This window comes from Lepidochelys kempii, chromosome 26 (assembly GCF_965140265.1).
Source record: "Lepidochelys kempii isolate rLepKem1 chromosome 26, rLepKem1.hap2, whole genome shotgun sequence".
In the NCBI taxonomy this organism is placed as follows: Eukaryota; Metazoa; Chordata; order Testudines; family Cheloniidae; genus Lepidochelys; species Lepidochelys kempii.
This window is the reverse complement of record NC_133281.1, coordinates 16,174,833-16,199,084: the sequence shown is the minus strand read 5'-3', so window position 1 is coordinate 16,199,084 and position 24,252 is coordinate 16,174,833. Positions and strand designations below refer to the sequence as shown.

General features: G+C 49.3%; 1 protein-coding gene across 3 annotated transcripts; it reads left to right on the top strand.

Moving 5' to 3' along the window:
• The first annotated feature begins 15,051 nt into the window (after nt 1–15,051).
• On the top strand, nt 15,052–23,977 carry LOC140903629 (interleukin-36 receptor antagonist protein-like). Of its 3 annotated transcripts, XM_073325192.1 has the most exons (7): nt 15,052–15,116; nt 15,499–15,635; nt 19,104–19,158; nt 20,565–20,718; nt 21,563–21,688; nt 22,050–22,174; nt 23,687–23,977. In XM_073325192.1, exons 4-7 carry the CDS (start codon nt 20,586–20,588, stop codon nt 23,903–23,905), a joined length of 603 nt encoding a protein of 200 aa, XP_073181293.1. In that variant the 5' UTR covers nt 15,052–15,116; nt 15,499–15,635; nt 19,104–19,158; nt 20,565–20,585; the 3' UTR covers nt 23,906–23,977. The 3 variants fall into 3 exon arrangements, with proteins under 3 accessions (XP_073181293.1, XP_073181295.1, XP_073181294.1); XM_073325194.1 differs by lacking the exon at nt 15,499–15,635 and having other exon boundaries at nt 15,066–15,116; XM_073325193.1 differs by lacking the exons at nt 15,052–15,116; nt 15,499–15,635 and adding an exon at nt 18,733–18,792.
• Nucleotides 23,978–24,252: the final 275 nt, after the last annotated feature.

The window sequence follows — 24,252 nt, the reverse complement described above, 5'->3', positions numbered from 1 at the left end:
TGTAATGACCCATTCACTCCCAGTCTTTATTCAAGCCTAAGTTAATTGTATCCAGTTTGCAAATTAATTTCAATTCAGCAGTCTCTCGTTGAAGTCTGTTTTTGAAGTTTTTTTGTTGAAGAATGTCCACTTTTAGGTCTGTAATCGAGAGACCGAAGAGATTGAAGTGTTCTCCGACTGGTTTTTGAATGTTATAATTCAAAATAATTCTTTACATCTGATTTGTGTCTATTTATTCTTTTACGTAGAGACTGTCCAGTTTGATACCATCATGTGCCAGCAATGCCCCTCTGCCATGTACATTGGCCAAACTGGACAGTCCCAATGTAAAAGAATAAATGGACACAAATCAGATTTCAGGAAAGGGGTAGGAATGGGCACAGGGAAGGGGTGGGAAGAGGTGGGGCAGGAGCAGGGCCTCACAGAAGGGGTGGAGTGGGGGTGGGGCCAGGGCAGTGGGCGGGGTCAGTAGTGCAACCCTCGGGCCAATGTACTAGTCCTCATGTGGCTTTCATGGTCATTTCAGTTTGAGACCCCTGTGTTAGATCTTTCTTTGCTAGATTGAAGAGCCCATTATTGATGGTATAATTGTGTCTCCATTAGGGCTTTTGCCAGCATGTCAGTGGAAAATCCCTCCCGCCCTCACCCCTATCCAACATAGATCTAGTAGCAAAACTTTTCAGCACAGAGACCAGGCTTCATTGTGAAATTACACAAGATCTGTGTCATAGACTCTTAGACAATGTGGCAGGGAGAAGGGTTTGCCGGTCAGGGAGTGCAGCATCGGATGCAGGGTCTATGTGGAGAACAGGGACCCAGCAGAGTGTGACAGGGGGCAGATCCCCAACTGGAAAAGGGTCCACGTCCAGGGGTTAGGACAGCTGATATAACTGGGTCACTTGGAACCGTCCAACACAGCTTGACCTGCAGTGAGGACATGGCTCTGCTGGGCTCCTTTGCTATTGCTAACTAGGACATGGCTCTGCTGGGCTCCTTTGCTATTGCTAACTAGGACAGGGCACTTGCACCATCGGTTTCCTCTTGTGAGTCATGGAGGATGTCTAGCTAGCAGGTGTGGAACTTGTGGCTTGCAAGTCCAGAGAGTCGATGCTAAACTCACCCTGGGATACTTCTACTGAACTCAGAGTGATTGTGGCCGCTGGGTTCCAGTGCGTCATGGCTTCAGGGCCAGCTTGGGGTTCCAGAACAGACACTTTCTGCAAATAAAAAAATACCCCAGCCTCCTACTTCCTGACCTTGCATGCGAGCTGCAAACCACCAACCCATTATAACCTGCAGGCGCTTTCCTGTTCTTCTGCAACTGAAATCACAGAGTGTAACCACAGCTACAGCTTCCCCCCTTCTCACCTGCAAAACTCCCCATCAGAACCCTGGGAAGGATCCTATGCCCAGATACTGCCCTCATGGGCACTTTGTATAGGCAGAGAGAGAAGCACGTAGCCCCTTTTCCTCTGCTGAGATAAAGGTGCTCTCACCTCTTTGTTGTGGAGGAGGAGGGGGTCTCGACCCAGTGAGGTTCCCATGTGCTTCTACCCTCCCCTCTGAGGCCCCATCTAAACTGGGTTTTTTGACCCCAATATAGCACCACTGATGTAATTCACCAGTGCAGATGTGCTGGCCCAGTCAGATGCACCAGCACAAGCCCCATTCTACACTGGTTCAGTGTGTCTATATGTGACACCCCTAGGGCCCCAGAATTGTACCATTCTGCCCTGGTCAAAAGGCTGGCCAGTGTAAGTTTATAACCCATTCTGCCCCTCCCTCAAAGTGGAGAGGACATGCACAGGGTTTTGTTAACTGAGCTAAGATTTTTTTCATGCACTTCACTCAAACCACACTGCTTTTAGGTAAAATATAAAGCAGATTTATTAACTACAGAAAGATTTTAAGTGATTATAAGTAATAAGTATAAAACAGATCAAAGTTGATTACCTAAGAAATAAAACAAATTCACAATCTGGGTTCTATTAACCAGACAGGATTTGAATTAAGCAGTGTCTCACCCTGATGGTACAAACAGTTCACAAATCTTCCACACACAGGCTGGGGTTCCTCCTTTCCATCCTGGGACCCCCTCCCCAGTCAAAGTCTTTGTCATCTAGCCATGTTTCCAGGTATTCAGTTCTGCGCGGGAGTGAGCTGAAGGGACAATGTCACTTCCCCCTTTTAGAGCTTCTTTCATGTGGACGGAATATCATTGTTCCAAGCAAAGTTCCCAGCACAGTTGGATAGGGATAGGGAGTCAATGGACACTCTGGCCTTTAGAACCCCCACAGCTTCAGTGTACGAAAACTGAAGCCAGGGGAAGTTGTCACTGTTCATGATAATGTTTGTTGGGAGAGTATGGGACAAGGAACTACCCTGACAGGACACCTGCTCTTCCAAGCTAATGACAGTTGTGTGTATGTTAAGGTCACCACTTTGCAAGACATACATTTTAATCTCACCACTGCTGCAGGAAATTATATCATTTATTGGCCTGTGGATAGAATCCTGCAATCAGCCCTTAGGTTTCAGTGACCCTTTAATTGAACTGCCTTAGTACCTGCCTTAGTACCTGCCCGGTTCCAAAATTTGCTTTCACTCCTACCAGAGGTCCGAGAAATCTCTGAATTACAAGGTCAAATTCATATGCTTCAAAATATGTAGCAAATTGAAAAATATGCCTTTCATACAGCCTATAGAGTGTTTACGTTATGTACTAATTCTGATGCATTGTGCTAGGTAACTAAGGCTATAAGACAACCCCATCATGTTATCGCCATGGGAATGTTAATGCTTTCATTGTTGCTGTTCAGTTTAGGGTTATGTTATTGTTGTAGAAAAGGATGTAATAATAGTAACGCCGTCTACGTTCATACTAACCGCGTGTTGTCGTTGTATCCAGCCAAACCCATGAGGCTGAACCATTTGACCTAGAGTCAGAAATACAAGGTTTGATGAAAATGGAGGTTTAAGACTGATAGTTGGGCTGGAAGCACAAAAGGGGGAGTGGGGAAGTAGAAAAAGGGATAAAGGGAATTTGAATGCAGACATCTCAGATTTTGGAATAGAGCAAGGATCAGGCTAACTCTCACTCTAATAACGCGAGACTTGAAGGCAGGGCCTGGGCGAATGGGAAGCGAGTGGGAAAACTGAAAGAGATGCTATTTTGACCTTAAAAAGAAAAGGAGTACTTGTGGCACCTTAGAGACTAACCAATTTATTTGAGCATGAGCTTTCGTGAGCTACAGCTCACTTCATCAGATGTTTACCGTGGAAACTGCAGCAGACTTTATATACACACAGAAATCATGAAACAATACCTCCTCCCACCCCACTGTCCTGCTGGTAATAGCTTATCTAAAGTGATCAACAGGTGGGCCATTTCCAGCACAAATCCAGGTTTTCTCACCCTCCACCCCCCCACACAAATTCACTCTCCTGCTGGTGCTAGCCCATCCAAAGTGACAACTCTTTACATAATCAAGTCGGGCTATTTCCTGCATAGATCAAGGTTTTCTCACATCCCCCCCACCCCCATACACACACAAACTCACTCTCCTGCTGGTAATAGCTCATCTAAACTGACCATTCTCCAGGTTTAAATCCAAGTTAAACCAGAACATCTGGGGGGGGGGGTAGGAAAAAACAAGAGGAAACAGGCTACCTTGCATAATGACTTAGCCACTCCCAGTCTCTATTTAAGCCTAAATTAATAGTATCCAATTTGCAAATGAATTCCAATTCAGCAGTTTCTCGCTGGAGTCTGGATTTGAAGTTTTTTTGTTTTAAGATAGCGACCTTCATGTCTGTGATTGCGTGACCAGAGAGATTGAAGTGTTCTCCGACTGGTTTATGAATGTTATAATTCTTGACATCTGATTTGTGTCCATTTATTCTTTTACGTAGAGACTGTCCAGTTTGACCAATGTACATGGCAGAGGGGCATTGCTGGCACATGATGGCATAGATCACATTGGTGGATGTGCAGGTGAACGAGCCTCTGATAGTGTGGCTGATGTTATTAGGCCCTGTGATGGTGTCCCCTGAATAGATATGTGGGCAGAATTGGCAACGGGCTTTGTTGCAAGGATAAGTTCCTGGGTTAGTGGTTCTGTTGTGTGGTATGTGGTTGTTGGTGAGTATTTGCTTCAGGTTGCGGGGCTGTCTGTAGGCAAGGACTGGCCTGTCTCCCAAGACTTGTGAGAGTGTTGGGTCATCCTTTAGGATAGGTTGTAGATCCTTAATAATGCGTTGGAGGGGTTTTAGTTGGGGGCTGAAGGTGACGGCTAGTGGCGTTCTGTTATTTTCTTTGTTAGGCCTGTCCTGTAGTAGGTAACTTCTGGGAACTCTTCTGGCTCTATCAATCTGTTTCTTTACTTCTGCAGGTGGGTATTGTAGTTGTAAGAAAGCTTGACAGAGATCTTGTAGGTGTTTGTCTCTGTCTGAGGGGTTGGAGCAAATGCGGTTGTATCGCAGAGCTTGGCTGTAGACGATGGATCGTGTGGTGTGGTCAGGGTGAAAGCTGGAGGCATGCAGGTAGGAATAGCGGTCAGTAGGTTTACGGTATAGGGTGGTGTTTATGTGGCCATTGTTTATTAGCACTGTAGTGTCCAGGAAGTGGATCTCTTGTGTGGACTGGACCAGGCTGAGGTTGGTGGTGGGATGGAAATTGTTGAAATCATGGTGGAATTCCTCAAGGGCTTCTTTTCCATGGGTCCAGATGATGAAGATGTCATCAATATAGCGCAAGTAGAGTAGGGGCTTTAGGGGACGAGAGCTGAGGAAGCGTTGTTCTAAATCAGCCATAAAAATGTTGGCATACTGTGGGGCTGATTTAGAACAACGCTTCCTCAGCTCTCGTCCCCTAAAGCCCCTACTCTACTTGCGCTATATTGATGACATCTTCATCATCTGGACCCATGGAAAAGAAGCCCTTGAGGAATTCCACCATGATTTCAACAATTTCCATCCCACCACCAACCTCAGCCTGGTCCAGTCCACACAAGAGATCCACTTCCTGGACACTACAGTGCTAATAAACAATGGCCACATAAACACCACCCTATACCGTAAACCTACTGACCGCTATTCCTACCTGCATGCCTCCAGCTTTCACCCTGACCACACCACACGATCCATCGTCTACAGCCAAGCTCTGCGATACAACCGCATTTGCTCCAACCCCTCAGACAGAGACAAACACCTACAAGATCTCTGTCAAGCTTTCTTACAACTACAATACCCACCTGCAGAAGTAAAGAAACAGATTGATAGAGCCAGAAGAGTTCCCAGAAGTTACCTACTACAGGACAGGCCTAACAAAGAAAATAACAGAACGCCACTAGCCGTCACCTTCAGCCCCCAACTAAAACCCCTCCAACGCATTATTAAGGATCTACAACCTATCCTAAAGGATGACCCAACACTCTCACAAGTCTTGGGAGACAGGCCAGTCCTTGCCTACAGACAGCCCCGCAACCTGAAGCAAATACTCACCAACAACCACATACCACACAACAGAACCACTAACCCAGGAACTTATCCTTGCAACAAAGCCCGTTGCCAATTGTGCCCACATATCTATTCAGGGGACCCCATCACAGGGCCTAATAACATCAGCCACACTATCAGAGGCTCGTTCACCTGCACATCCACCAATGTGATCTATGCCATCATGTGCCAGCAATGCCCCTCTGCCATGTACATTGGTCAAACTGGACAGTCTCTACGTAAAAGAATAAATGGACACAAATCAGATGTCAAGAATTATAACATTCATAAACCAGTCGGAGAACACTTCAATCTCTCTGGTCACGCAATCACAGACATGAAGGTCGCTATCTTAAAACAAAAAAACTTCAAATCCAGACTCCAGCGAGAAACTGCTGAATTGGAATTCATTTGCAAATTGGATACTATTAATTTAGGCTTAAATAGAGACTGGGAGTGGCTAAGTCATTATGCAAGGTAGCCTGTTTCCTCTTGTTTTTTCCTACCCCCCCCCCCAGATGTTCTGGTTTAACTTGGATTTAAACCTGGAGAATGGTCAGTTTAGATGAGCTATTACCAGCAGGAGAGTGAGTTTGTGTGTGTATGGGGGTGGGGGGGATGTGAGAAAACCTTGATCTATGCAGGAAATAGCCCGACTTGATTATGTAAAGAGTTGTCACTTTGGATGGGCTAGCACCAGCAGGAGAGTGAATTTGTGTGGGGGGGTGGAGGGTGAGAAAACCTGGATTTGTGCTGGAAATGGCCCACCTGTTGATCACTTTAGATAAGCTATTACCAGCAGGACAGTGGGGTGGGAGGAGGTATTGTTTCATGATTTCTGTGTGTATATAAAGTCTGCTGCAGTTTCCACGGTAAACATCTGATGAAGTGAGCTGTAGCTCACGAAAGCTCATGCTCAAATAAATTGGTTAGTCTCTAAGGTGCCACAAGTACTCCTTTTCTTTTTGCGAATACAGACTAACACGGCTGTTCCTCTGAAACCTGTATTTTGACCTTGTGTTAGATAAGAATTGGAATGGAGACTGTAGCAGGAACCGTTGCGAAAAAGTAAGATATCAGGAAGGAATATGTAAAGCAAAATGCGGCTGTTGATCATTATTGTATGCAACAAAAGGTATAAATGCTTGCTCTAATTGTTTATCTGGCGGAGACCTGCCTAGGAAGGGGGAATCCCTGTCCGTGCACACTCACCTTTTTGCTATTGTTTGAGAATAAATTGTCTCTGACATGTTGCAACCAACCTAAGAGTGAAGACTGAGTTTTCTTCCACAATGGAGTCCAGTATCACATGATCTAGTTACATGCCCTTGCATGCTTTGATGAGTCATAGCAGCCATTATCCATATACTAGCTCAGAGGTGGCCAACCTGTGGCTCCGGCTCTTCAGAAGTTAATATGCGGTGTGACGGGCTGGGTCACAGAAATCCCCTTGGAAACTGCCAACTGATGTGCTGAGACTACCTCTAAGCCCATTTTCCCTGGTAGCTTTGGACTTCAGAGCCCTGCCTGGTTGTGCCAGACAAGCTAGGCGACTACAAACACAGACCCAGGTCTGAACCACGTCCCGCAAAAGCTGCAGGCTTAACTCAAAACAGCTTAAGAAGTGTTCCTGTCTCCAACACTCAGGTACCCAGCTCCCAATGGGGTCCAAACCCAAATAAATCCATTTTACCTTGTATAAAGCTTATACAAGGTAAACTCATAAATTGCTTACCATCTATAACACTGATAGAGAGATATGCACAACTGTTTGCCCCCCCTAGATATTAATACGTAATCTGGGTTAATTATTAAATAAAATGTGATTTTGTTAAATACACAAAGTAGGATTTAAGTTCCAAGTAATAACAGACAGAACAAAGTGAATTACCAAGCAAGATAAAATAAAACATGCACGTCTAAGCCTAATACAGTAAGAAAGTGATTACAAATGAAATCTTACCCTCAGAGATGTTCCAATAAGCTTCTTTTATAGACTACTCTCCTTCTAGTCTGGGTCCAGCAATCACACGCACCCCTGTGGTCATTGTCCTTGGTTCCAGTTTCTTTCAGGTATCCTTTGGGGATGGAGAGGCTATCTCTTGAGCCAGCTGAAGACAAAATGGAGGGGTCTCCCAAGACTTTATATAGTTCCTCTCTTGTGGGTGGACACCCCTCCCTCTCCCTGTGTAGAATCCCAGCTACTAGATGGAGTTTTGGAGTCACATGGGCAAGTCACATGTCCATGCATGACTCAGAACTTTACAGGTGGCAGACATTGCTCACATGCTACTTTGAACACCCCCAAGTAGACTTCTTATGTGGATTGGAGTCTTCCAAGGTCCATTGTCCGTTAAGTGTTTCTTGTTTGGGCTCTTAACTTGCAAATTCCTTTCTTCAGAAGCTGACCAAATGCCTTACTAAGGCTACTTAAAATCAAACAAGTACACAGCCAGTATTCATAACTTTGAATACAAAAATGATACATGCATACAAATAGGATGAATACATGCAGAAGAACATAACCTTTGCAAAAATATTCTACATGGCATAACTAGCATAAAACATATTCCAGTTATGTCATATTTACACTCATAAGCATATTTCCATAAAGCATTATGGGGTGCAACATCACACCCTTCTCCTGAACTTAGTGCCAGAGACTTGGACGCTGTCCATGGCAGAGGCAGTATACCTAAAATTCCTCTTTTCTGGACAGGGCATCTGCTACCCAGTTCTCCTTTCCTTTAATATGCATAATCTCCATGTCAAATTCCTGCAGGACCAGGTTCCAGCACAGCAGTTTGGAGTTTGTGCCCTTAGTCTGGTGAAGCCATACCAAAGCTGAATGATCAGTTACAATTCTGAACCTCCTATTGAAGTGTTAAGGCCTTAGTTGTTTGACGGCCAACACAATGCCATAGCACTCCTTCTCTACGACAGAGTAATTCTGTTTGACAGGGGACAGCTTTTTACTTAGGAAGGCAATGGGATGCTTCTTGCTGTCTTCCCCTGTTTGCATCAGCACAGCATCCAACCCTGTGTCTGATGCATCAGTACACAATTCAGAAGGCTTATCAAAGTCAGGGCTAGCCAGCACAGGCTCCGCAGACAAGAGTGCTTTTACCTTGCTGAAGCCTTTCTGGCACATCTCTGACCAAATTACCTTATTAGGTTGATGCTGTGACAGGTTGGATCACAGAAACCCCCTTGGGGCTGCCAACTGATGTGCCAAGACTGCTTCTGCCCCTGCTTTCCCTGCCCTCCCAGCTTGGGACTTCAGAGCCCTGCCTGGTTTGAGCCAGACCCGCTAGCCTGCTGCAAACCCAGACCCAGGTCTGAACCACGTCCCCGAACAGCTGTAGGCTTAATTGAAAGCAGGTTAAGAAGTGTTCTTGTCTTTAACACTCAGATACCCAACTCCCAATGGGGTCCAAACCCCAAATAAATCCGTTTTATCCTGTATAAAGCTTATACAGGGTAAACTCATATATTGTTTGCGCTCTATAACACTGATAGAGAGATATGCACAGCTGTTTGCCCCCCCCAAGTATTAATACATATTCTGGATTAATTAATAAGTAAAAAGTGATTTTATTAAATACAGAAAGTAGGATTTAAGTGGTTCCGAGTAATAGCAGACAGAACAAAGTGAATTACCAAACAAAATAAAATAGAACACGCAAGTCTATGTCTAATACAGAAAGAAAACTGAATACAGATAAAAACCTCACCCTTAGAGGAATTCCAGTAAACTTCCTTTTACAGACTAGTCTCCTTCTAGTCTGGGTCCAGCAATCACTCCCACCTCCTGTAGTCATTCCAGTTTCTTTCAGGTATCCTTGGGGGTGGAGAGGTAGAATCATAGAATCATAGAATATCAGGGTTGGAAGGGACCCCAGAAGGTCATCTAGTCCAACCCCCTGCTCAAAGCAGGACCAATTCCCAGTTAAATCATCCCAGCCAGGGCTTTGTCAAGCCTGACCTTAAAAACCTCTAAGGAAGGAGATTCTACCACCTCCCTAGGTAACGCATTCCAGTGTTTCACCACCCTCTTAGTGAAAAAGTTTTTCCTAATATCCAATCTAAACCTCTCCCAGGTGGTGATCTCTTCAGCCAGCTGAAGATAAAATGGAGGGGTCTCCCAGGATTTTATATAGTTCCTCTCTTGTGGGTGGACACCCCTCCCTCCCCCTGTGTAGAATCCCAGCTACAAGATAGAGTTTTGGAGTCACATGGACAAGTCACATGTCCATGCATGACTCAGAACTTTACAGGTGGCAGACATTGCTCACATGCTACTTTGAACACCCTCAAGTAGACTTCTTACGTGGCTTGGAGTCTTCCAAGGTCCATTGTCCATTCAGTGTTTCTTGATTGGGCGCTTAACTTGCAAATTCCTTTCTTCAGAAGCTGATGAAATGCCTTACTAAGGCTACTTAAAATCAAACAAGTACACAGCCAATATTCATAACTTTGAATACAAAAATGATACATGCATACAAATAGGATGAATACATGCAGAAGCACATAACCTTTGCAAAGATATTTTACATGGCATATCTAGCATAAAACATATTCCAGTTATGTCATATTTACACTCATAAGCATATTTCCATCAAGCATTATGGGGTAATACGTCACATGAGGCTCCTTTTATAGGCACTGACTCTGGGGCTGGAGCTGGGTTACTGGCCTAGTGGATGGGGCGGGTGAGCTATAGATGTGATATAGCTTGATTTTTGTAATGCTTTTGACACAGTCCCATATGATTCTCATAAGCAAACTGAGGAAATGTGGTCTAGGTGAAATTACTACAAGGTGGATGCAAAGTTGGTTGAAAGATCCTACTTAAAGAGTAGTTATCAATGGTTTGCTGTCAAATTAGGGTAATGTATCTAGTGGGGTCCCACAGGGGTCAATCCTGGTCTGATCCTACTCAACATTTTCATTAATGACTTGGATAATGGACTGGAGAATAGGCTTATAAAATTTGCAGATGGCACCAAGCTGGGAAGGGTTGCAAGCACTTTGGAAGGCAGGATTAGAATTCAAAACAACCTTGACAAATTGGAGAATTGGTCTGAAATCAATTTAATGAAATTCAATAAAGAACTACATTTAGGAAGGAAAAAAATCAAATGCACACCTACAAAATGGGGAATAACAGTGTAGGTGGTAGTCCTGATGCAAAGGACCTGGGGGTTGTAGTGGATCATAAATTGAATATGAGCGAACACTGTGATGCAGTTGTGAAAAAGGCTAATACCATTCTGAGGTGAATAAGCAGGACTGTTGTAGGTAAGACACTGCAGGTAACTGTCCCACTCTACTTGGCACTGGTGAGGTCTCAGCTGGAGTCCTGTGTCCAGTTCTGGGCGCCACACTTTAGCAAAGATGGGGACAAACTGGAGCACGTTGAGGTGAGAGCAACAAAAATGGTCAAAGCAAACCTGAGCTGCAAGGAAAGGTTAAAAAACTGAGCACATTTAGTCTTGGGAAAAGAAGACTGAGAGGGGACCTGATAACATGTTAAGGGCTGTTAGAAAGAGGACTGTGATCAAATGTTCTCCATGTCCACTGAAGGTAGGACAAGACGCAATGTGCTTAATCTGCAGCAAGGGAGATTTAGGTTACATAGCAGGAAAAACTGTCTATCTCTAAGGCTCTGGACCAGGCTCCCAAGGGAGGTTGTGGAATCCCCGTCACTGGAGGTTTTTAAGAACAGGCTGGACAAACCCCTGGCAGGGCTGGTCTTAGTTTACTTGCTCCTGCCTGAGTGCAGGGGATTGGACTAGATTATAGAATCATAGAAGTCCTGTCGAGAGCCTTTCCTGCCCAGCATTTCTATGATTTATACCGGCAGTCACTGAAACTGATGAGTGAGGGGATTCAGTAAATAAGAGGGGAAACCCAATGAGGCAACACTTTGAAGGGGAAGTGGATTGAGCATGCACCTCCAGCACGGAGCTATTGGTCTGCACACTCAGCAGCTCTCGCTGGCCAGCTGTGAGATGGCTTAGTGAGGAGCAGAGGTGCTGGAATTAGGGGTGCAGCACCCCCTGGCTTGAAGTGGTTTCCATCATATCCAGGGTTTACAGTTTGGTTCAATGGCTCTCAGCACCCCCACTGTACACATTGTTCCAGCCCCCCGGTAAGGGACGATGCTGAGTTGGTGTCAGTAACACTAAATCCTTCTTAATTTGCACAGGCATAACCGTACCTCTTATTGATTACCTGGATTGCTGGACTGACCAGCAGCCCCCGTTCTGGACCAGGACCCCCATTGCGCCAGGACTGTACAAACCCAGGACAAAACCATAGCCCCTGCCCTGAAGAATGACAATCTCATCTAAGATCAGCCCTCATTTGCTCTGCGTTTGCCTCCACGAGGCTTCTGTCACTCACTTGCAGCTGGCGATGAATCTGATCTGGTGACCCCCCTCTAGCAGCCAAAGGCCTAATGAGCGGAGTGAAGCTAGACAAATTCAGACTGGGAACACGGTGCAGATCTTTAAAAGTGAGAGCAATTCCGCACAAGAATAATTTACCGAGGGCTGGGGTGGAGGCTCCATCATGGATCATTTCTAACTCAAGCTGGGATGTTTTTCCAACAGATCGGCTCAAGGTCATGCAGGAAGTAATGCAGGGCAGTTCTCTGGCCTGTGTTGTGCAGGAGATCGGACTAGTTTCAGAGTGGTAGCCGTGTTAGTCTGTATCAGCAAAAACAACGAGGAGTCCTTGTGGAACTTTAGAGACTAACAAATGTATTTGGGCATAAGCTTTCATGGGCTAAAACCCACTTCATCAGATGGATGGAGTGGAACATTCAGTAGGGAGGTATAAATACACTGCATATGAAAAGATGGGAGTTGCCTTACCAAGTGGGGGGTCTGTGCTAACGAGCTAATTCAATTTAAGTTGGAAGTAGGCAATTCTCAACAGTTGACAAGAAGGAGTGCAAATCACTTTTTTAGTGTTAATGAGGCCAATGTAAACAAGGTATCCCATTTCAAACAGTTGACAGATGACTAGATGACCACTATGGTCCCTTCTGGCCTTAGACTCTATGGCCCAGCTCTGCAGAGGATCTGAGGATCTGGGCTCACAAATCTGTTGTCATTCCTCTCTAGCAGGTGGGCCTAGTGTCAGGGATCCTGAACTCCACCCCATTTGGTGTGCGCCCTGCTGAGTGCGCAGGGCTGGGTGCGGGCAGCGACCTGCCCTGACGAGGTTACAGTCTGCGTTTGGGCGCAAGAAAGCCAGAGGTGAGGATAACGAATCAGCAAAGCACTGGAACAGGTGAGGCTGGGCAGGTGGGTGCAGTACTGATATTACGCAAGGCAGGGGCACCAGAACGGGGGGCGGGTTAGGGAGCCATGGCCCCATCACTTTTTTCCTTCCTTCCTTGTCTTTCAGACACTGGTGGGGGGTGAGGGTCAGGTGACGGAGATTGTGTTGGATAGAAATAATGCTAGACTTGTCCTACCCTCAAGGAGAAGAGACCCGGCAGTGGGGAAGGATATATAGGGTCATGTTAGCACACGAGGGGAAGCCATTCTGACTCGCTCACACTTCGCTAAGCAGGTTTCAGAGTAGCAGCCGTGTTAGTCTGTATTCGCAAAAAGAAAAGGAGTACTTGTGGCACCTTAGAGACTAACACATTTATTTGAGCCTGAGCTTTCGTGGGCTACGGCTCACTTCATCGGATGCATGTAGCTCACGAAAGCTCATGCTCAAATAAATGTGTTAGTCTCTAAGGTGCCACTAGTCCTCCTTTTCTTTTTTCTCTAAGCAGATGTCACTCAAGTAGCAATGGAGGAAATTCAGAGCAATTATTGTTAGTCAGGGAGCAGGGCCTGGGGCAGCACCTCGTCCCCTTGCTTCCTGTAACCTCTTTTGCAACCTCTGAGTTGAGCCTTGTTTGACTCACCTTGTGTCATCTCGTTTCCTCCCTTTCACACTCATTAGCCCAGCCCTGCATGCCAGATGAGGTGCCTGGGACAATGCCAGCAGAGAGACATGGCTCTCACACATGGACTGCATGTGGCTGCGACGTGTGTTGGATTCCCTACACCGTATGCCTCAGTCAGGAGCAGCTGGTAACCAAAGTGTTTGAGCTACTGCCTTCTGATCTGGATTCCAAACGTTCTCAGAGCCTGGAGTGTTTGGATCAGGGCTTCTGTGTTGATCCCGGCTCTGGTAGACTCATAGACTTTACGGTCAGAATGGACCATCCTGATCGTCTAGTCTGACCTCCTGCACATTGCAGGCCACAGAACTGCACCCACTCCCTCCTGTAACAGACCCTGAACCTCTGGCTGAGTGACTGATGTCCTAAATTCATAGTTTAAAGAACCCAAGTTACAGAGAATCCTCCATTTCCACTAGTTTAAACCTGCAAGTGACCTGGGCCCCACGCTGCAGAGGAAGGTGAAACCTCCCTAGGGTCTCTGCCAATCTGACCCGGGGGAAATTCCTTCCTGACCCAAATCTGGCAATCGGTTCGACCCTGAGCATGTGGGTAAGACCCACCAGCCAGACACCTGGGAAAGAATTCTCTCTAGTAACTAAGAGCCCTTCCCATCTAGTGTCCCATCTATGGCCAGTGGAGATATTTGCTGCACAACATGGATCCACTAGTGCTAAAAAAAAAAGGGTGGGGGTGGGAGACTAACCAGAAAACACCACTTGCCTTTGTGCCAGACCTGAGCAACTTCCAGCAGAGCATTTATGATGAACTGCTACAACTAGCTGTAGGTCTGCAAGAGGAACTGCCACAAGCTGAGTCAGTGCAGGCAAACTGTCAAGACCCAGCTGGTGTTGGGCAACTGAGCGAGAGATTCAGCTGCACTGGCAGTTAAAGAGCGGCTCTGTGCTGAAAAGTGACAGTCAGAAGAGGCTCATGGGCTCCATGTTTATTGTGCCTCCAGGTCAAAGCTCCCTGCCAACCTACCCTGGGATCTGAGAGCTAAGTGGGGCTCTTCCTGGCCCATGCATCAACCCCCAGAAAGATTCCCACACCTGGAACGACTGTTGTTGATGCGCAAACCAGGCTGCATGTCAGCCCCCTCATCTGGGTCAGGGTTGGTTTCTGCAGAGCTAATGGGAGTAGAATGAAAATCTTTTAGCTCTGTAAATGCCGCAGGTGAGCATGGGACAGCTGGGGAACAGATTCGCAGCACAGGAAAGGGCCAGTTAACAGAGCAAACATCTGTCATTTACCCAGCACCAAAGATCACCTGGCACAGGTCAGAGCAGAACCAGACAGGCCTATATGAATCCTTGGCCCGCCCAGAACTCAAGACCCACCCCCTCAACTGACCCCTCTGTAAGACCCAGAAAACAACAGGTTCTGGGGGACAAAAACTGATGGTGGTGGAGATCCAAAGGAAGGCGCCGAAGGAGGATGCTGAGCAGAGAGCCTGGACAGTTCTCAGCCGTCCGCAAAGGATCCCCATGAGTCACAGAACCAGGCAGGAAACAATAAGCAGAAGTGTGAGTCATGGGCCAACTCTATCCGCTCCCCAGCTGCATCCGAGGAGCAAAACCGAAGGGACTGAGGGGACTGAGGGGCGCTGGTCAGGAGCCCACCTTGTGTGTGGCATCCTTTGGCAGAGGTGAGTGATGCTTCCAGGCTGGAGGGCAGGCAGGAGGGGACTATTTACACCTGTCAATAAACCAAACAAAAAGGACAAAGAAACAAACTGGAGAGACAGGTGTGTGAGAGGTGCTGGTGCCACCTGGGAATCTCCATGCACTGCCAGAGCCAACTGGGCCCGGTCCCCGCTGCCTAGGGTCGCAGGGGGTCTCTCAGCATGGCTGAATCACAACGATGAGGAAACGTACCCAGGCTCATGGCACTGGACTAAAGCAGGAGGGAGCAAATGCAGCACAGGGAGGCAAACACTAGAGGGAGCTTCTGGGTGACCTGCAATGTTAAAAAATGTGGCTTTGGCTCCTTTGCGGTAGGTGAAGACCTGAGAGGTGTTTGTTTTGCAGGTGTTTTGTGTTTGATTCTCCACTGCGAAGTTCAGAGGCAGATGACAAAATTCAGGCCTCGCCCTGTCCAGGATGACTCTAAGGATGAGTAGGAAACTCATTGAATCCTGACTGCTAAGGAAGTGAAGCACACTCAGGCAGGCCAAGTGTTTACAACTCTTTGTATGATTATCATTGCACCAGTTTAACTTGAGCAAGGAGATTGAGTTAGTGGGCTGGTCTCCCCTTCACGCCCTGCATTGTTCATGTTGCGTAGACTCTGCTCCGTCCTGCCTTCCGCAGTGACGAGGAAGATGACAAACACATGGGAGGGGCCAGCTGCTCAGAGTTGCTGTTGGGAATAGGGTTGCCAGATGTCTGGTTTTTGACCTGAACGCCCAGTCGAAAATGTTAAGAAAAAGTTAGCACATGTGACTCCATTTTGGTTTGGGGCCCACCATTGTTTAAATGCCAGCACATCATACACCAGGAGGAGTGATCCTTAGATACTGAATCCCTGTGAAAATCCTCCTCCATGTCTCCAGCCTGCCTTGACTCCCAGTATCTGGTTTTTGTCAGTCTCTAACTCCCTGTCTCTTGGCCTTGATGTGAGGCCTCCCATCCTAATAATAAAGGTTACTGATGCATGGCTTTAGGACCATGCTGTGTAATTAACATACTGGTTTAGCACGAGGAATGCACCAAGCAGGGATAGGTGGTAGATAAGACAAGGGTTTGTTTATTGGCTAAGGTTTCCAATGCACGAGGGCAACATGCTTTGCTAAAAAGTATATAACCTTTGTATAATCTGTATTCAGGGTCCCCTCCTGGCTAGCAGGGAGGCACCACGCTCGAGTGTAATAAACTTAGTATCTTTGGGACCTCTGCAGTTGTGGACTTTGTTTATGTGCCTCAGCCTAGATTCGAACTGTGCATGACCTGTCAGGTATAATTCGCAGCATTGGTGTGCGTGTCCTACCAGGTGTAATTCGCAGCATTGGTGTGCGTGTCCTACCAGGTGTAATTCGCAGCACTGGTGTGCGTGTCCTACCAGGTGTAATTCGCAGCACTGGTGTGCGTGTCCTACCAGGTGTAATTCATAAGAAAAAGGGACCCTGGTGGCTCCGGTCGGCACCGTCAACTGGGCCATTAAAAGTCCAGTCAGCGCCACAGCAGGGGCTTGCATCTAAGGCAGGCTCCCCGCCTGTCCTAGCTCTGCACAGCTCCCAGAAGTGGCTGCCAGGTCCTTGCAGCCCCTAGGTGCATGGGGGGCCAGGGAGGATTCGCATGCTGACCCCACCCCTAGTGCTGGCTCTACAGCTCCCATTGGCTGGGAACTGTAACCAAAGGGAGCTGCGAGGGCGACGCCTGTGGGCACAAGCACGCAGAGCCTCCCTGGTCGCCCATATGCCTAGGGGCTGCACTGCGGGGCCTGGTGGCTGCCTCCTGGGTAAGCGCCACCGGGATCCCGCATCCCAAACCCCCTCCTGCACCCCAACCCCCTGCTCTAGCCCGGAGTCCCCTCCTGCACCCAAACTCCCGGAGCCCACACCCCCCCAACACTCCAAGCCCCTGCCCCAAGCCTGAGCCCCCTCCTTCACCCCAAACCTCTAATCCCTGGCCCCACCCCAGAGCCCACACACACACCACACCCCAACCCGCTGCCCCAGCCCTGAGCCCCCTTCTGTACCCCAAACCCCTTATCCCCAGCCCCACCACAGAGCCCGCACCCCCAGCTGGAGCCTTCACCAGGCTTGGGCCTGGTGAAAGTAAGTGAGGGTGGGGGAGAGCAAATGACGGAGGGAGGGGGGGACTGGAACGAGTGGGGGTTGGGCCTGGAGCCCAATGCAGCCTGGGTGTTCCACTGTGTAAAGGGAGGGGCGGGGGGGTCTGCACACTTGCGTGCTGCAGCTCTTTGCTCCAGGAGGCTTCATCCACTTTGCCATAGAGAGGCTTGGGGGGCAGCCGGGGAAGGGTCCCAGTGGTGGCTGTGACTGCACAGATCCATTGGCCATGCCCCCGCTCAGAGAGCAAGCATGACAGGTGGGGTGGGGTGGGGGTGGGGCTTCTACAGCCACGAAGGGGGGTTTCTTCCCTTCCCCGCATGAAGGGCCTCATAAAGCTTATGATGGGCCAATATTTATATAGGGTGACTTGGGTCACTAGAGGCTGATTAGCCTGATGTCCATCCCAGACTGATCCAGAATTGAACGAACAAAGAGTTACAAGATGGCAGGGTAATGCACACCTGTCAGCATGAAAAGCAGGTCCCAATGAGATTACACATTGGGCTGACAAATGTAGCTGTGTTAACAAAACAAGCTTCTGGCAGGCATTTGATTTAGTATCACAAGATGTTCTGATTACAAAATTAGCCTTGTACCAAATCAGTGAGTCCCTATTAAATACCAGCTCGCTGACCAATCTCAAGTGTAACCCTCTATGGGGAATTGTCATCGCCTCGGGACCTTCCGACCTGGCATAGCCTCGTGTCTTTGCTGGGGCCATACCAGGCTCCTCTCCTCTATGGATCAGGCATGGAGGCGCCTTGGAACACGCACTCACCAGTGGGTTACACACCTACACCAGAGACTCCCCATGGCATCTCCTAGTCCAAGCTCCAAGTCCGGTGGTTACATGATTGCAGCTTTGCTGCTGCTGGGACAACTACAGGAGTTCTGGGCCTGCCAAGCTCAGCAAGCAATAGGGAACCGAGTCGGGAGGAAAAATTACTAAACAACCAAAGGAGACAAGCGCCCTCCGGACTTGATGCTGCGATTGTCGTGTTCTTCACTGGGCCAGTGGACATAATGCCATTGAATACTGGTCACTGGATTGGGCCCTCAATGCAGTTACTCTGGATCTACACTGGAGTAAATGAGAGCAGAGTAGGGCCCCCTCCCTGAGCGTGTGAACAGCACATTGTCCATGTGCTTGTGGGCACTTGGTGCATCTCAGCATGCTCAGACCTAGTGCTCCCACCAGTGGGCTACATTGAGTTATCTGTGGCTGATTAGCTACAATAGGACATCTGCTGTTGGAAGCCAGCCTGGTTGGGGGTCTGCAGAAGGAGTCTCCTGGATGAGTTGGTACCTGGCTCTTTTCAACTACTCCGCCGGTTTGTCCAGAAGGATCTTTTATCCATGCTGGAAATCCTAATGTGTGGGTTATTTGCATGTTGAAGTCATTCTCATGAGAACCACCCCTCCCCGTTCCTCCCAGTATAAATAGCTGGGTGATTGCTACAGAGAACTCAGCCTGAGCCTGCATGTGACAGAAGGACACTAGACACCCAACAGGTTTTGCTGTTGACAGGTCTGCTGCTGGGAATACTCCTTCCACTGCTAGCCCCTGGGCCTTCAGCAACACCCAAGATGGCTTTGGCCCTTCCTCTAGCTTTGCTTGTTACTGTGCTTGTCCTCTGGATGCTTTTCTATTATTTTATTTATATTGTGGTAGCACCTAGGAGCACTAGTCACGGCCAAGTCTCCTGCTGTGCTAGGCACTGTACAGACACAGAACCCAAAGAGTTGATAATCTAAGGATAAGCCAAGTAAGAGCAGGTGGGTACAGACAGATGGGGAAGCATAAAGAAACAATTCTCTCTTTCTCTCTTTCCTTTTCAGAATCAGCCCTGCCAAGAGATCTTACAAAACCAACGGATCTGAGGACCGTCTCCAGGTAAGTCTGTTCCCATTGTATGGACAATGCTTTTAGGAGACAGCAGCACTTTAGACTCTGTGGCTCTGGCAAGAAATGCTGCATCCATCGAGGCGTTTTGCAATATTAACACAGCAGATGTGGATATAAACTCTGGTGCGGCTGTACCTCTGGGTGGGGGGGCGGGGCGTATGTTACTACACCACCACCATCATATACATCACACCTTGAGAAAGAGACAATGCAAGGTAGAGACGCTATTTATGGGAGACAGAGGGTTGAAGAAATGAAGGAACTTCTGGGTACTAAATTCCAGAACTGATCAGATCTTCCCCTGTCCTCATCATAGAAGAGCAGCCAAACTAGCAGAGCAGGGGTCAGTGGGCCTGGAGGGGGGCTGGGAGGGCAGCAGAGTGTCTGCGCTCATAATCTCTGACAGTAATTTCATACCAAGGTGTAAATGGGGAGTGAGGCAGATGCTGCTCCCATGTCTGAGACCCTCAGCTCCCCCAAGAAAGAGAAATTTCACAGCTCCTTGTTCTTTCCCCAGTTACCCTGAGGGCCCAGTCTCAGCGGCAGGATCGGCCTCCACACACACAGTACTGATCTGTGCTCATGTCACCCCGCCCAGGGTCAGGGGCAGTTGGATACACAGAGCGCTGGCCATAGTGGGTTCCAAAGGGGCACAGCCTCCTGGTGGGGACCCAGCCTGGCCTCCTGGACCCACTCTGGGGCCTGCTTTGCAGAGGCTGTTCCCTGGCTCTACCCCCAGGGACCTGTCCTGGGCAGAGCAGTGAGGGGCGGGATTGCCAGTGGCCTATTAGGTTAAGGGGGGGTCAGTTACTAACTGACCCTGGTGTCTGTCTCATTCCCTGGCTCTGGCCTGGCTGGAGAAACACCCTTTGCCCAGCACATCCCGCCAGCAGCTAACAGGCACTGTGAGGCCTGGATCCTGCTACATAGGGCATCCTGGGCTGGCTGAGCCCTGTCGGTGCAGAGAGGGGTCACCGCCCATAGTCCCCACAGCTGCGTCCTGGGGCCAGGCCCTAGTGGGGAAGCATCCCACCCCCGGCAGCATCGCCAGTGGCTGGTCCATGCCCTTCCTCCTGCTGCGGCCACGGGGCTGGCGGCCCCTTTGGCGATTCCATGGGGAGCTGCCCCGGAGCTGGGCCAAGGGGGGTGAGACGGGGAACGAGCCTTGATTGGCTGCCCACCAAGATCCAAGCCAATCAGATTGCTCGGCAGATGGCGCTTACTCCCACACCCCATGCTATGTGCTGCTGGCTACCAAGATCTGAAGGGGGCTGTGGGCCAAAGATGGGCCCTGACCTCCCCCCCCCAGGGGGGAACTTGGCTCAGCAGGGCCAATGGGACTCCCCCTATGGGACCAGCCTGCCTGAGAGCTCGTGTCCATCTGTCCTTCCCAGCCACCCCGCTCCCGCCAGGACATGACAGACACCAGGCACACGTCCACCACAATGGCATCCCAGCCAGGAGCAGGGACAGGGAGACGGCCGAGTGGACCCTGTGGGAATCAGGACAAAGACATGAGGGATTTGTTCGACACATTCATTAAGAAAGGTGGGTCTCTGGGCATGGGGTCCAGATAAAGGAGAACCTCAGGGCCTGAGAGGGCTCCCTGGCAAAACCCCCTCTTGTGCCTTCTCATCGGCTGAATTCCTGCTCACTCTTGTCCTCAGCCCAGTGCCGAAGAGGGGCGTGGCAGGGTCAGATGACAAGCCTTGCACCGATAGGTGCTGGAACTAGGAGTGTGGGGGTGCTGCTGCACCCCCTGGTTTACAGTATAGTTCAATGGATCTCAGCACCCCCACTATACAATTGTTCCAGTATCTCTGCTTGCACCCCCAGTTTACAGCAGCATCCCTGAGAACAGAATCTGGCCCCAGGGCCATGCCCTGAATTATGTGCAGTCTAAACCATCTCCCCTGGGATCTAGCAGCTCGCTTTATGGTCATATGTCAGGGAAAAACTCCAGTTTCCAGATCCTTCCCGGGGAGCGGACTCTCATGAAAAGGGAGATGCAATTTCTTAGAGTCCAGTCTGTATCATTGGAGCACAGCCCAGGGGACCGGATGCAGGGGCAGCAGCAAGCCCCGCACAGTTACCTGCTTCCTTGAAGGAGCTCGCCCTGGGATAGTTTATAGGGGACAAGTTAAGAGGGAAGGAGCTGAATTCACCATTCACACTGAGGGGTCATGGGGTGCCGGGAGCTATGACATTGCAGGGCAATGAAGGGGAGGAGGGGATGACCCTGAGGTCCCTTCCAACCCTGATATTCTATGAGTGCAAGGAGCTATGGGGCTGTCGGGGGGTGGGGGGCAGATCCCTTTAGTTCTCGTCACCATAGGAGAATTTCTACTGTTAAAGATCCTGCATTAACATTTTGCCTTTCCCGATCATCCAGAAGATGGTGTTCCCAATCCTCCGGACCTCCCCATGCCGTTCATCTTCACCCTGCGTGACGCCAAGCAGAAGGTCATTCGCTTGCAGAGCAACAATCTTGTGGCTGAGGCCTCCAACTCAGACCCTGGTGAGCTCCATGCTCCCTCTCATTTCCCACTCTTGCTGGCTGTCCTGCTGCTTTCCCCCAGCCGAGGCAGAGAGGATTGAGGGCCGTGTTGCCCTCTCCGGGGTGGTGCCCTGCGAGGAGGAAATCTGTGTACTGAATCTCTCGCTCTCCCCAGCCCAGCGGATTCTGAAAGGGAGCTCAATGCAGAGCAGGAGCCAGGCTGGGGCACAAGGGGGCCAGGTCTGTGGTTCAAGGGCTGCCTGCATGGTTGCTCCCTGGGGGGGGTGAAGTAATGCTGCCTCTCGCTGGCATCTGAGTGCCCCTGTGGAAAAGTGACTCTTGGCAGTCTAGAGACCTGAGCCCTCTCATGTTCCACCTGCAGAGAAACTCAGTGTGGTGCCTAACCGGTTCGTACAGGGCAAACAGTACCCCATCATCCTGGGCGTCCAGGGAGGAAGTAGCTGCCTGTCATGCGGAACGTTGTCCCAACCCAAGCTGCAGCTGGAGGTGAGTGTCCTCAGCTGGGTAGTTACCAGCTTTGGGGGGCAGAATTTGCACCTTCCTCTGAGGTGGCAGCTTGTGGCCCCCACCAGGGACAGGATCCTGAAGTAGCTGGGGCAGTGGGCTGCTCTGGTCTGGCCATTGCGGGGCTCCTCGTGGATCAGACAAGTGCTGGGGGCTAAGTGGACTTGGTTCCCGGATAAGGCTGCCCACGTGGGAGCTTGGTGAGTAGGACCCATGTGCCCATCAGGGGGCAGCAAGAAGCTGAGGGACAGCAGGCCCTGCCCAGGACCCTGCCCCATCATGGAGACACAATGGGGGCAGGGGAAATCAGGGTCCGACCCCTGCCCCTCAGCTTCTGAGCCCACTTGCCCAGGCCTTGAAACCACAGTCTGGCACTGGTTGGTTTCACTTTCAGCGGGATTTGTCCTTGCCACCGGCAGGAGCGGAGCTGATGAAGGTATCTTCTCTCCCCACCATGGAGCTGGTCCAATATGGACTGAATGGTGCTTAATAAAATGCATCGGAGCTCTGAACTGCTGCCCCATTTGCCATGTTTGTGGCCCCATGCGATGCACGGTTCATGGGCATCTGTATGGACAGAGTCATAGGGCAATCTGACCCTTTCATCTTGATCTGACCCTGCCAATCTTAGCCCACCTGCCTGGGTGGAGGGAATGAAGACAAGGGTCATGTGATGGGGTGTACGAGGCCTGCTGCAGGATATGAGGGCAATCAGAGGAGACTGCAGGGAGAGCAGACCTGGGGGTGGATGCTCGCTTCACTTCTAGGAAAGAGCTGGCAAGGAGATCTAGGTAGAGGGTCTCTGCAGAGCTGGAAGAGCTGGGAGAGAGACCTGCTAGGAAGGATGGCTCAGCAGGGAGTGGACTCAGAGCCTGGACCCGAGGCGGTGAGCCCCCTAGGAAGGCTCAGGGAAGATCTGTGTGTTTAGAACTTTGTGCTAATAAACCAGGCTCCCGGAAGGGGAGAGTTATTGAGAAAACACTGGCAGCGTGAAGTTCAGTCAAATAAATTGGTTAGTCTCTAAGGTGCCACAAGTACTCCTTTTCTTTTTGGGGAGGAAAGGGAAACCGAGGCAGCAGACAGGCCCAAAGCCAGAGGCGGGTAAGCCCTTGCTACGAGTGGGCTTATGTTCCCATAAATGTTTGGGGAAGGGATAGATAACCATCCATTGTCACCTGCCAACAGGGATATTCACGATTTCTTAGTCCCCTGTTTATAAAACAACATTCAGCCAATCAGCGAGCAGGATCAGTAGCGTGTGACTTTGGTGACCAATTGCCGACAGTGACCATGCACAAATAACCAATAGGCTGATAACTGTTATCCTAGCTGGTCCTGAGGCTGGTTAGGAATAACAGAGACGCTTGCAGAACTCCTGATCAGTCAGCTCACCGATGTGCGAGCAGAACTAAGGGCTAAACGCCCAGGGAATGTTGTTCCCAGGAAATAATCCAGCTTCCTGCAACGGCATCTTCCTTTCTGTTCCCCGCTCAGGATAAGAAAATAATGGAATTGTTTGAAGACAAGGAGCAAGCCGCTCGCTTCACTTTCCACAACATTCCCGAAGGCAGCACCCACCGCTTCGAGTCAGCCACCTACCCGGGCTGGTTTCTCTGCACCTCCCAGAAGAGCAGCGAGCCCATCCGCATCACCAACCACCCGGGCGAGACAGAGATCACTGAGTTCTATTTCAAAAGGATTCTGACCCAATAGCCGCCTGCGATGGGAAGAAGGCTGCAGAAGTTCCCCTGCACACCCCAGACAATATTGCCTTTTTCTTTTTAGTGCTGGAAATTAAAGTATTGTCTACTCTCCTTTTCCTGGGAGACTCTCTGGTGACTCTGGAACTCATGGCATTATGACATCACCCACACCAAGGAAGCAAATCCTGAGCAGCTGAGAGGGGATGGGATATTTTGCCAGGCTGGCTTTTATTATCTTGTTTTTTATTAACTTCCAGTTAACAAAAATACTCAACACACAGTTGGGAGCAAAGCTTTTGCTATTAAAGATCCTGCAAAAGGTCACAGCCAGCAAACTCAGAGCAGAGCAGAGCAGGG